General features: G+C 37.3%; 2 protein-coding genes across 2 annotated transcripts in view; both read right to left on the bottom strand.

Annotated features, from left to right (window-relative positions):
* MICU1 (mitochondrial calcium uptake 1) overlaps positions 1-13942 on the bottom strand; it is a 234426-nt gene that overhangs the window by 49266 nt on the left and 171218 nt on the right. The gene's annotated exons all lie outside the window — the stretch shown is intronic.
* On the bottom strand, positions 3546-4415 carry LOC133095716 (AP-3 complex subunit sigma-1). The gene has a single exon (XM_061197452.1). The coding sequence runs from the start codon at positions 4314-4316 to the stop codon at positions 3735-3737; it is 582 nt and encodes a 193-aa protein (XP_061053435.1). The 5' UTR covers positions 4317-4415; the 3' UTR covers positions 3546-3734.

The following is a 13942-nucleotide window of genomic DNA, read 5'->3' as shown; positions in this document are numbered from 1 at the left end:
AAAAATAGTAAAAGGAAAAAGAAATCAGTATCTGCAAGTGGGTCTTGATTTATTAAAGTCTTTTGAAGTTAATATATTTCAACAAATGTAAACGTCAACCTTATTCTCTTTCACAAAATTATGTTTCAGGAGACTCTATCCCTCAGAGTAAATCCTGCCCTTTTACAAGTATTTCAGAATGATAATTTTCTTCATAGGCTTTTTCTAGCTTCTGAACTGTACGATTCAAGTAATGCATAGTAATCTCAAGCCACTGAGCTGAATATATCTATGTTTTTCAATCTGACAGTATTTGGCTTTTGAGATCTGAACCATGTCAATGCTGCTGCTACCAGGAGTCTCAGAAAAACTGTCTGTTTTGCCCATCAGGAGGAAAAATGATTACAGGCAAAGTTCTCTACTGCAAACCACCCAGTGAGCATAACATACATTCCACAGTTTGAATATGAAATCTATGTTTCTACAATTGGCAACGGACATCAGAGAGCCCCAGGTCAAACTGCCTGGAGCCTGAATTTTCTTGATCTTTAATTATAAGATGCATCTTCACTGTCAACCCTAATATGATTGTCTTTTGGCTAAGGAAGAAGGCCTACAATTTGGAATGAAGGCAACATGGTTCGGTGCCCTGAGCAAGGACCAAAACAATCCATTAGCATCTGGGACCATGAGGTTATAGATTACCAAACTAAGCTGCTTGACTCTTCTACTTCAAATCCAAGGATTCTTTCCATTTAAAATGGTTTTTAAGGGACTGCCCTGGTGGCGCAGTGGTTAAGAATCCGCCTGCCAATGCAGGGGACACGGGTTCGATCCCTGGTCTGGGAAGATCCCACACGCTGCGGAGCAACTAAGCCCATGTGCCACAACTACTGAGCCTGCACTCTACAGCCCGTGAGCTACAACTACTGAGCCCGCGTGCCCCAACTACTAAGCCCACGCGCCGCAACTACTGAAGACCGCGTGGCTAGAGCCCGTGCTCCACAAACGAGAAGCCACTGCAATGAGAAGCCCGCACACCACAACAAAGAGTAGCCCCTGCTTGCCGCAACCAGAGAAAGCCTGCGCGCAGCAATGAAGACCCAGTGCAGCCAAAATAATGTAATAAATTAATTAATTAATAAAAAAATTAAGATAAACAGGCAGAGGGGAGTCAGTGCCTTGGGGTTGAAAACAGAGCAGGCAACTGTGTATAGTCATAATTTCAATCTTGTACAGTAATATAGGATTATCTCACTTAATTAAGAAAGTTCATGCTGGAGAGCAAATCAAGTGACTAAAAGACATGTGTACCAATCACACAGACCAGAAAAAGATTAACTTTCCAGTCTGATAGTAAAAATTAGGAAGATAACAAGACTGATGTATGAAGTTAATACAGGATAATAAACATCAGGGTATATTTGACTAAGGGTGTTGGAGAAAAATATTTTAAATCTGGAACAAAGGGATTCAAGGTTTGATAAGTTTGGGTTTCATTCCATACAAGGTAATATATTTAAATGACTAAGAATACAGGCTTTAGAATCAGCAAGGCCTGGGTCTGAATTTCAGCTTGAACACATACTTGCTGCTGTGACTTACTCCCTCTAAGGCTTCAAAATCTTCCCACTAAAAAATGGAGATAATATTCACAACCTCAAAGTGCTGTAAGGATTAAATGGGATAATGTATGTAAAGAAATTAGTACAGAGTTTGGCGCATAGTTAGAATTCCAATAAATGTAGCAATTAATATTCTTATCACCATGATATCACTTCTCAGGAAAGTGCCTCAATTGATTATTCTGTTCTTAGTAGGTATTAATTAAATTGAACGTACTAGGTCTCACTTTTCTTTTCATAATTGCTTTTGGCCAGTCTCTGTTTACAGAATACTACTTTCATATTTGAAGAGCAGAAAAAGTGAATGCAACAAATTTTATTTATTATTCAACACAACAGAATAATTTCAAGATTAAACGACTTAGAGGTGGCTGAAGCAGAACAACTTAATAAGTCCTGGCCATATATTACTAGACAGAAAACTTCCATAAAGGAGGTGCTCAATAAATATGTAGCAAGTGAACAGAGACAGAACACCAGAAAATTAATTCACAGCACTCTGTCCTACTGTTGAGAGGATTTCCTATCTGAGGCAAGGATTACCTCTCCATTTCTCCCTTAATACCTACTTCCATGATATTGATTTCTGTAAGAATACGCTCGAGAATGTCATTTTTTTTTTTTTTTTTGGCCTCACCTGAGGCTTGTGGGATCTCAGTTCCCCAACCAGGGATTGAACCCGAGCCACAGCAGTGAAAGCCCGGAATCCTACCCACTAGGCCACCAGGGAACTCCTGAGAATGTCATTAAATATGGCTAATCAGTAACATATTTGAGTTCTTACTAACTTGCCAGGTGCTGTCCTAGGAACTTACCTTATGCAATCCTCACAATGTTATATAACAGGTATTATTATTATTATTGTTGTTGTTGTTTTATTTTATAGACACGGACACAAAAGCAGAGAGAAGTTAAATAACTTGCTCACTCAGTTAATCTGGGGAGAAACTTCTCTCTGGTCTCAATCAAAACAGTTGATTTGTTTTCTTATCTTAAAGGTACCAACAATCATGTTTCCTTTTTTATCCTGGTTACTAAAAGCTTAGAGTCAAGTTTGTGGCCCCCCTCTAATAAAAACAGGAATTTATGACATATTTTTGATAATCTTACTCCTGGCTTTCTGTCAACCTTCTTCCATCTTTTTTTTTTTTTTTTTTTAAGATTTATTTATTTATTTATTTTATTTATCTTTGGCTGCATCGGGTCTTAGTTCTGGCATGCGGGATCTTAGTTGAGGCATGTGGGAGCTTTTGTTGTGGCGTCCGGGCTCTTTGTTGCTGCGCACCAGATTCTCTGTAGTTGTGACATACAGGCTCCAGGGTGTGTGGGCTCTGTAGTTTGCGGCACGCAGGCTCTCTAGTTGAGTTGCGCTAGCTCAGTAGTTGTGGCACATGGGCTTAGTTGCCCTGTGGCATGTGGGACCTTAGTTACCTGACCAGGGATTGAACCCGCGTCCCTTGCATTGTAAGGTGGATTCTTTACCACTGGACCACCAGGGAAGTCCCAACCTTCTTCCAACTTTTTTTTTTTTTTTTTTTTTTTAACAGTGATAAAATATACTTTTATTTACTTCGTTGAGTCAGAGGGTCGTAAAAAAAATTATTGCTAAAGTAGATACCAGGCAAACAGAACGGTGCTTTAGAAGTCCAGTTACCTTGGAGTTTATTTAAACTAAGAGAAAAAGGTCATAATGTTTTCATGCAATACATACTTCGTTCTTTAAATAACAATTCTGACAAATAACAGAAAGAATTAAGGAATGTTGTATTTGTGATCCATATAAAACACCAACATTTTGGGTTATACATAATTTAAAGAAATATCCCAAACACTTTTCAAAATACTGTAGTAGCCAATACATAGAGGCATGCCTTAGGTGGCCATAGGAATGCAGTTTAGAAAATAAAGGAAAAAATCACACTGTAATTACTCAATTTCTTCAAAAATCACTGAGCAAGAAAAGCAACAATGAACTTCCATACTGATTTTACATAACTTCTATACAGTACCTTGACTTAAATCCAAGAGCAAAAGTTAAGACTCTCCTCCTCTATTTTTGGTAAACAACTGCATGGTAAACTTAGATGACTTTTCCCCCGGATTTTACCTGGGAGTGGCCTTTTAAATTTTTTATTTAAAAGAGGGCAGGTTTGGCACTTTTATACTGATGTCACCAATGTTAATATTTCTTGGGATCTCAGGAAGATTCATATTCTTTACAGCTGATACAGCACGGGCTGGAGCTCCCGCTAAGCCAGCCTCAGATTTCTCCAGTTTATTTTGTGCATCAATTTGTGTAACAATCTCATTCATGTTGGTCTCCAATACCATTCCCCCCATCACCATTTCTGCAAGAATATTGTGAACCTTGTCTACATGGAAAATTAAATCCAGTTCACAGACGTTTTCAAAACACTTGTCTAATGTTTCCACAAATACTTGAATTAGATCTAAAATGCCAAGTTCACTTTCTGAAGAATCCACACAGAAGACAAAATATAATGTTGCATAATGTCTATAAATCAGTTTGTTGTCAGATCCTCCAATTAATAATCCTCCTTCTAGGAAATTACAAACATTTTCATCTCTCTTAGATACCAAATGGAATGTCTCCCTGATGATTTGCTGTTGTGTATCTTCACTGTAGGGCTGGTAGAACTTGGAGAGCCGCGGCTTCCCATGGTTGTTAAAGATTAGTATCGCCTTGATCATGGCTGAGCCGGGCCGACCGGGTGGGAGCTGGGGGCCAGGGCGGGGGCGGGCGCGCGAGCCTCGCCTCGGGATCTCGCTGGCGATCCTTCCCCACCCGCCCCCTCCCCTCTTCCAACTTTTAACTTTCATTTCTCAGCAAGTTTTATTTTATTTTTGTCTCACTGAATGTATTCTTTAAGCCTTTCTTAAATCATTTTTGAACAAAGCAGGATATAAAAAATAGTGTTGGACATCTAGGTTTTTTCAATTTTTGGTTATAATAAATATCACCACTGGGATAAACTTTTTCTGTATTTATTTTTTCATCATTATTTTGGGGTTGATCTCTAGAAATGAATTATGAAATAAAAATCTATAGGCTCTTACAATTTTTTATTATGAAGTATTTGATATATACAAAATAATATATATAATAGACAAGTCATGAAGCATAATAAAAAAAACCATCCATGAACCTACCACTAATCTGAGGGAGGAAGCATTAGAACGAACAGTTGAAGCTCATCCCTCTGCCTCCCCTAAGAGGTAACCACCACTGGACTTCTTTCTCTATTGTCTTGTTATTTTTGTTTAGTTTAAAACACGTTTGTGTCCCTAAACAATATTATTTATTTCTTCTTGCTTTTGAACTTTATAAAATGGTATCATGCTGGATGTACTCTTCTGCGATTTGCTTTTTTTCAATCAACATTATATTTCTAGAATTCATCCATGTTGCTACATTTAAGCATGCTTCTTTCATTTTTACTCTACTATAGATTTCTATTATTTGAAAATACCAGTACTTATCAGCTTTCCTATAGATGGACATCTGAGTTATTGTCAGCCTTTTGCTATTATGAACAATGCTATTATGAATATTCTTATACCAGTGTCCTGGTGAAACAGTAACAAGAGTTCCAAGTCTAGGGTATATATCTAGAAGTGGAACTGCTGGCTTATCAAGATAATATCTAATTATTTTCCAAAAGAATCACACCAATACTTTTATCAGCCATGTATAAGAGCTCCCATTGCTTCATACCTTCACCAGTACTTGGTATTGTCAGACTTTTAGTTTTTTGCCAATCTAGTGTGTGTAAAAATGGTAGGTATAGGGCTTCCCTGGTGGCGCAGTGGTTAAGAATCCGCCTGCCAGTGCAGGGGACACGGGTTCGAGCCCGCGAGCCACAACTACTGAAGTCCACACGCCTAGAGCCCATGCTCTGCAACAAGAGAAGCCACCGCAATGAGAAGCCCGCGCACTGCAATGAAGAGTAGCCTCCGCTCGCCACAACTAGAGAAAGCCAGAGCAACAACAAAGACCCAACTCAGCCAAAATAAAATAAATAAATAAATGTATTAAAAAAAAAAAAGAATAACTTGGAGATATCTTCCAGCTATGTTTCAAAAAAAAATGGTAGGTATAAACTCTTGAATGCTTTTGATATATATTGCCTAATTGATCTCCAGAAAGATCTATCAATTTATAATCTTAATAGTACAGTAGAACACCCTTGACAACATCAAGTATAATTTTTAAAAATCTTTGCTAGAATAAAAATGGTAACCCATTTTAATTAGTATTTCTTTGATTACTAGTGAGGCTGACCATTATTCAAACATGTGTACTGCTCATTTCTATTACTTCCGCTGAATTTTTTATGTTCCTTGCCTATTTACTTACAGAAGTGCTGATATTTGTCTCATTAATTTATAAGATTAAAAATATTTGCCCTTAATTAATACAGTATAAATTTTTTTACCCAGTTTGCCCATCTTTTTTTTTTTTTTTTTTTGCCCATCTTTTAATTTTGTTTAAGTCCGTTTTATGTACAGAAGTTTTAAATCTTTATCGTGGTGAAACGCATGGATCTTTCTCTCTGCAACTTGTTTCACTGGTTTATATCTAGCAACTCTTTCCTTGTTAGATAAGAGGCTAATTAAGTATTGACTTATCATTTCTTCATTTAAAAAAAGGAAATGTAACCTAAAATATTAAAACATATTCCTCAGTGTCAATCAATGAAAGTGATTAAATCCTCAGAACAAAAGCTGTTTGTTTTAAAAGTCCTCCAGATACTGAGTGAAGTAAGTCAGACAGAGAAAGACAAATATCATATGATATTACTTATATGTGGAATCTAAAGAAATGGTACAAATGAACTTATTTACAAAACAGAAATAGAGTCACAGATGTAGAAAACAAACCAATGGTTAACAAGGGGGAAGGGGGGGAAAAGATAAATTGGGAGATTGGGATTGACATATACATACTACTATATATAAAATAGATAACTAATAAGAACCTACTGTATAGCACAGGGAACTCTACTCAATACTCTCTAATGACCTACATGGGAAAAGAATTTTTAAAAGATTGGATATATGTATATGTATAACTGATTCACTTTGCTGTACAGCAGAAACTAACACAACATTGTAAATCAACTATACTCCAATAAAAATTAATTAAAAAAAAATCAACTGGGAATCTTTAAAAAAACCCAATAAATAAATAAATTAAATTAAATTAAAATAAAATCCTCCAGTCTGCTGACTTTTTTTAAAACTAGTCTTAATGTTTGGGAATTTAGACTAAAATGGGGTCATTTAAGCCTAACTTAACCCAATTCTCCTTATTGAGGGAATAAGCTCAAGGAAATTCACTCCAGTTAACTTCCTTTTTTTGTTTAAAGGTATATAATCAGCTATGGAGTGATGGAGAAAGCAAGAAAAAATAGTCCAGTTCCAAAGAAAAGAAGGCCTAAAAGGACTTAGTTAGAAAAATTCCTCAGGTTGTTAAAGAATAATCCATTCTCTATCATTCATAATAGCAAATACTTATATAGCACTTATTATGCACCAGATCCTGTTCTAAGTGCTTTCCATACACTAATTCACACAGCATTTTGAATTATACAAAATTTGTGTGGTTATTTTTTCCTAAAATATGACCTTGATCAATATGAACAAGCCCCAAATTCTGGCAAAGTTAACAGCTATTTAATATTCCAATCAATCTATGAAGTTAGTGTTTCCACATGGAATCGCTATATCACGTTAGTCTCAAACTATTTTTTTCTCTAAGATAACTCTTTCAGCAAGCAGTAGATCTTACCATATCCAATTTCTGCTTTCAACAACCATTTTATTCTAAATCACAGCAACATGAAAAAAACCTTAGTCTTGGCACTATATATTCCTTTGAGATTTGAGGCCCAACATTGTTCAGAGTTCAAGGACATTCTTCTTTTCATGAGATCACAAGAGTTTTGGAAAACAGAAAGACTATCTATTGGAAAAAAATATAAAAGCTCCAATTTTAGGAGATAAGAACCAAGGACTAATCGTGGTAGGAAAGCAAAGTGCTATTTTTTCTCATTTGAGTGTCAGTTTGTTTTCCTCTGACTTCATTATTTCTGCAGATAGCTCTCTGGGATCTACTGTCTAGCTGAAAATACAACACATTTCCATACTGCTTTTGTCCGAGCATTGCTGACAGTATGTCAGCACTCAGAAAAAAGTTGGAGGTTTAGCGTGTTCATTACTTGACACCTAATGACCACTATAAAAGGCCTGATGTGCTGATTTTACCTATAGGTGTAGTGAACTGGAAGGCAGGAGCCAGTGTGAAAAGCTGTTAAAGAATAATGATGACAGTTAAGACATACAGTTTACTCTGGGCTTGGTGTATTCATAGTTGATCACTTCCTCATCACAGTGAATGACTGAATAAAGAAAAATAAAAGCCTCAACAAAATATTAGCAAACCCAATCCAGCAATATATAAGAGGGATTAAATACTGTGACCAAGTGAAATATATCCCATAAATGAAAGGATAGTTTAACAACTGAAAGTCAATGAAGGTAAGACACATCAATAAAATAAAGGTCAAAAACTACATGATCAAAAAAAAAAAAATGGGGAGAGAGGCAAACATTTCTTCTTGCTACCATTTTCATATGAGAATATGGGTAATTTCTCCCACTTCCATAATGGGAGAAAAACTCTCTAAGTCAGCAGACAGCAATTACTGGCAAATGATCAGAATATCAAAACTTGCCTAATAGAGGCAAGGAGGATATACATTTTTAGTGGGTCCCAGTGAAACAGCAGGGAAGGGGGCAGAGCACAACTTTTAAAAGAATGACAGAGCCGTTGAGGATATGACAAAGACTGGTTAGAACCGGTTAGGTCCAAGATGGCAGAAGATTTGACTTCCAGTGGACCTTAAGCCTCATTATACGCTCATTGTAATATGTTAGCATGTTAAGTGACACACCCACCAGCACCATGACAGTTCCAAGGCTGACCATAAAAGGCCAAAAAGTGGGCAGTGGCCCAATTCCTGGAAATCTCTGCCCCTTCCCCAAAATCGTTGGAATAATCCTCCTACTTGTTAGCCTATGAAATTACCCAGCCCATAAATACCAACCACCCCATGTTTCGGGGCCTCTCATCTTCTGAGGTGGCCCACACTCTGTCTGTGAAGTGTGTTTCTCCCAAGGCCGTTCTAGCCTTTTGAGATGGACTGCATTCTGTCTATGGAATGTGTATCTCTCTAAATAAATTCCACTTCTTACCTATCACTTTGTCTCTCACTGAATTCTTTCTGCGATGAGACATAAAGAACCTGAGCTTCATTAAGTCCTCAGACCAGGTGTGTGATCTCAATTAAAAGACAGTGGGTTCAAATCCCAATCTGAGGGCTTCCCTGGTGGCACAGTGGTTAAGAATCCGCCTGCCAATGCAGGGGACATGGGTTCGAGCCCTGGTCCAGGGAAGATCCCACATGCTGCGGAGCAACTAAGCCCGTGCACCACAACTACTGAGCCTGTGCTCTAGAGCCTGCGAGTCACAACTACTGAGCCTGTGCTCTAGAGCCTGCGCGCCACAACTACTGAGCCTGAGCGCCTAGAGCCTCCACTCGATGCAACTAAAGAAAGCCCACGTGCAGCAATGAAGATCCAACGCAGCCAAAAAAAAAGTCCCAATCTGAGTTGCGTGGTTTTCACCAGCATGATGCAAATTAGCCATCAACTCACTAAAATATGCAATATAAACTCCCCCAAGCTGTGTTGATTATGTACCTGTTTTTTGATAACAATAAAATATAAACACACAGCCTTTCTACTGCAAGAAGAATTCAATCAATTTTAGACATTCTGTATTCTAAAGGAGTCTTTCATCAGCTGTGAAAGGATTTGGAATACCTCATGGCTCTAGGGAAAGGACTTTGTTTTATGCTAAGCATTTGGGTTTTTCTTTATCTTCCCTGTCTGGGATGTTGTTCCCCCTTCTTATCTCTATGTACAAACCCTGTCCTTTCTTGAACTTAACCTCTCTTTGTGGCCCTACTGATTATTCCAAAACACACTTGATTTTCCTGAGTTTTCTGAAATCTTACAATAGGTAAGGTCTAGGCTTCATAGAAGAAAATAATTTGCATTATATTTTCCTTTCTTTTTTGAAAGTACATATATCTCTCATAACATTATGCACTTCTTTTTATTTTATTTATTTTGTCTGTGTTGGGTTTGCGTTGCTGCGCGTGGGCTTTCTCTCTAGTTGCGGCGAGCGGGTGCTACTCTTTGTTGCGGTGCACGGGCTTCTCATTGCGGTGGCTTCTCTTGTTGCAGAACACAGGCTCTAGGTGCGTGGGCTTCAGTAGTTGCAGCACGCGGGCTCAGTAGTTGTGGCTCGTGGGCTCTAGAGTGCAGGCTCAGTAGTTGTTGCGAACGGGCTTAGGTGCTCCACAGCATGTGGGATCTTCCGGGACCAGGGATCGAACCAGTGCTCCCTGCATTGGCAGGTGGATTCTTAACCATTGCACCACCAGGGAAGTCCCTAACATTATATACTTCTTGAAGGAAGAGTCCATGCCTTGTACTTTTTACTATGTCATACCCACAGCTGGGCCACAAAGCATGTGCTCAATAAGTAATTTTGGTTGGCTGATTAAATCTCTGCCTCATTTATAAGACTCACCTACAATTCTTTACTTATCATCTAGTAGGAGCCTAAGACACCCTTTTCAGCTTACACTCTTGAATACCGAAGGAAAGACTGTGCCACTTCTCTAGAACTGTAATTATTCCCAGGGGGAGAAAAAAAATCCTAACATTGCCCCTAGAGTTTCAAGGATATGATTAGCTGTGGCCTCTGCTATGAAGCTCCATTTGCTCCTTTACCTGAGTCCAGTTACACATAAAATTTCTCAATAATATTCAGTTTGCCTCTAACAAACTAAAAGAAACAATAAAAATAGGTAGGTAAATCAATAAGCACACAGGAGGATGCAGACAAGATAGGCAATGCCAGACTCTGTAGGCCAAAATAATTTGTACTCAGAGTCTGAGAACTATGCTGGAATGATAAATTAGTTGCGAACGGCAGGTACATTTATTCATTCAAGTAAAAACTACAAAAACCCATCAGTAAAGTTTCCCTTCTTCTGTCACTTGGTATTAGAAAACTACTATATCATGAATATTCATAAAATTCAAGCCAGGGTAGATGTCATAAAATCATTATAGTCACACTTTAGTCCATTAGGAAAATCAGAATATTTTGATCAAAACACGGAGGCCCACTCACCTAAATTAAAAGTCTGAAATGTAGGATCTATACTCAGCTGAAGGTATCTGCAGGAGTCTTTTCATTTAGTCTTTACTCACTGAAATTCTAGCTTGGTAGCCTCTGGGAAATAACTTTATGCAGTTCTATTTATTCTCTGTTCTGGCTCTCTGGAAGAATTAGGGTATTCTTCTTGTGTCCATATCAGAGATCTTGATTATTTGGGGTGTATAAATGAATCCAATATATTACAGTGGCAAGAATATAGGATCTGCAGTCAGACTGACTTGAGTTTGTTTTTTTTACAGTTGGTCACTTACCAACTGTAAACTCCTGAGCAATCTATTTCACCTTTCTAACCCTTGGTTCCCTCATTTGTAAAATGGGTATAATAACAGTACTTTCCTTGTGGGATTATTCTGAGGGTTAAGTTAGATAATTCATGTGAAATAATCACCTTATTTAATATTTTATGATATATTTACTTATTTAAATTTTTTACATTTTAATACCTCTGAAAGCAATATGCTTCTTACAATTGCTGTTGGCCAGGCAGCAGTTGTGACATTGTTGTCACTGCCTATACAAGATGTCAAAGCTTGCAGAATGAGTGTCAGTGGCTTGGAAGAAAATCCCAGGTAACAGTGGAGTATTCCTTTAAGAAATGCTGCAATACCAATGCTCTTGATGGCTCAAAGGACAGTTTGATGTGGAAAAACACATACATTCATGATTCTGAGTCACAAAGAAATTCAGAAGAATTGGGCCCTGAATGTGAGGAAGTTTTAGACCAATTTATTTTGCTTATAATGTCCTTTGATGAATGCACAAGGATGACATATAATAAAAATTCTAAGCCTAAAGGAGTACTTTAATAGGCATTAACTAAATATTTTTAGTGCAAAGAAAGCATTTTTGTTATGATTTACTTGACAGCATTGTTTTCTTTTTTAGTGGCACATAAAATAATGGTACATCTCACCAATGTTTGTGTTTTAGATTCAATGAAATACGGTAGTACATTGCCTAGCACACACTAAGAGCTCAGTAAATGTTAGCTGCTATTAATAATAAATGTTATTTAGCTACACATAATAATAATACAACACAATAATAATTTTGCTTCTGTTAACTTCAGCTCTGTTTAAAGAGAAACAAACTTTCTGTCCTCTACAAAGACAATACAGAAAAAAAATTGAGAAAGGAAAGGAAAACTACAACTAAGTAATTCTCTTAACTCTCTCCTTTCTACTCTTCACATGAATGTTTTTCATGTTTATGAGAAGAAAAGGAAAAGAGGTGGGCAAGAGTGGAACTATGCTCAGGGCATGGAAAGTTGAATTATAAACTCTCTTTCCCTATAAAAACTGGACTTCTACAAAAAATTTATGGAAATAGGAGATGTAAGAATAAACTATAAACCCTGCAGTTACTACATATGGGACACAAATAAACAAGTGGGCTGTGAAATAATAATGTACAAAATGCTTCCTAGTCTCTTGACTCTCATAATTACCTTTAAAATAGGTATAATAGGGCTTCCCTGGTGGCACAGTGGTTAAGAATCCGCCTGCCAATGCAGGGGACACGGGTTCGAGCGCTGGCCCGGGAAGATCCCACATGCCGCGGAGCAACTAAGCCCATGTGCCACAACTACTGAGCCTGCATTCTAGAGCCTGCAAGCCACAACTACTGAAGCCCACGCGCCTAGAGCCCGTGCTCTGCAACAAGAGAAGCCACGAAAATGAGAAGTCCACGCACCACAACGAAGAGTAGCCCCTGCTCGCCAACTAGAGAAAGCCCGTGCACAGCAACAAAGACCCAACACAGCCAAAAATAAAAACAAATAAATAAATTTATTAAAAATATAAAAAAAAATAGGTATAATAGTGACTATCTCCATTTACATAAGAGGAACCTGAGATATGAAGAGTAAATGGGACAAAGCCAAGACCACAACACAGTCTGGTGGATTTTAAAATACCCTACATGAACGTGTATTACTGACATGATTATAGGCATGATAAAATTATGTAACATTACTTTTTAATGAGTGAATGATTTAAAAAGCCCATGACCAGAGGCTGATTTAAGATCATGTAACTACACATATGCCTAAAAAATATGAAAAAAAGAAAACCTACGCAGGCAATTATAAGTTAAACTGCTAGTTTATACCCAGGAGGAGACAGCATCATTAAAAATAGTTATTGCTTGATGTTTTCTATAGGAACAATGTCACAGATGCAAGATGTGAAAAAATCAATTGTGGCTCAATTTGAAAAACAGCTGTGTTCAAGGAATTCATCATGACAACTCTCTATGCTTCACAAAAGCTAGACAGTTTAACTGAAAGAAACATAGGTTTATTACACTAAAACAATGAAACGGTTCTGTTTTTACCCACATGAACTAAGCTGAATATTAAGTTGCATATTCTCAAATTTCTACCTTCTTGGAAAATACTAAAAAACTACAGTTTGACGACACTATCTGTAAAATTGGGAATACATTCATTCCATTCTTTGGTCTCCAGAGCTCAAATCTCAATTTATCTCACTTCTTGAAATGACTGATCCCGTTTTGATTGGCTTAATCTTATCACCCGTATCTGACAATTCAGAAAGCTACTACATAGGCAATGAGCTCATGCTTATTAGGTACTATGGAACTGGTTATTATTTTTTAATATACTAAAAATTACTTTGGAAGCTGCCAATTTTTTTTGGAACATAAAATGGAGAGCTAGAGAGTGAAATAATATACAGAAATTAGAATTCAGGTTACATTGACTGACAAGCATAAAGACAAATGCAAGAAAGACTAAGAGACTGAAGCTTAGAAATACGCAGCTCACTGAAGCTTTAATGTAGACAGTGGGAAGAAATGATGAGTCCGAACATAGGCAGGTGAAAGGCAAAGTATCTAATGGACAAGATCACTTCAGTGATCATTCTCTTTCATTAAAAAAAAAGATAATATGTTTTTCCCCTGACATAGGAAAATGGAGGAAAGTCATTAAATTCTTTTAGATGACAGTGGTTAAAAATAGAAAGAGAACTTGCTT

The sequence above is a fragment of the Eubalaena glacialis genome, chromosome 1 (genome assembly GCF_028564815.1).
Source record: "Eubalaena glacialis isolate mEubGla1 chromosome 1, mEubGla1.1.hap2.+ XY, whole genome shotgun sequence".
NCBI classification, from domain to species: Eukaryota; Metazoa; Chordata; class Mammalia; order Artiodactyla; family Balaenidae; genus Eubalaena; species Eubalaena glacialis.
The sequence above is the reverse complement of the archived record's forward strand: the minus strand, read 5'-3'. Positions and strand labels throughout refer to the sequence as shown.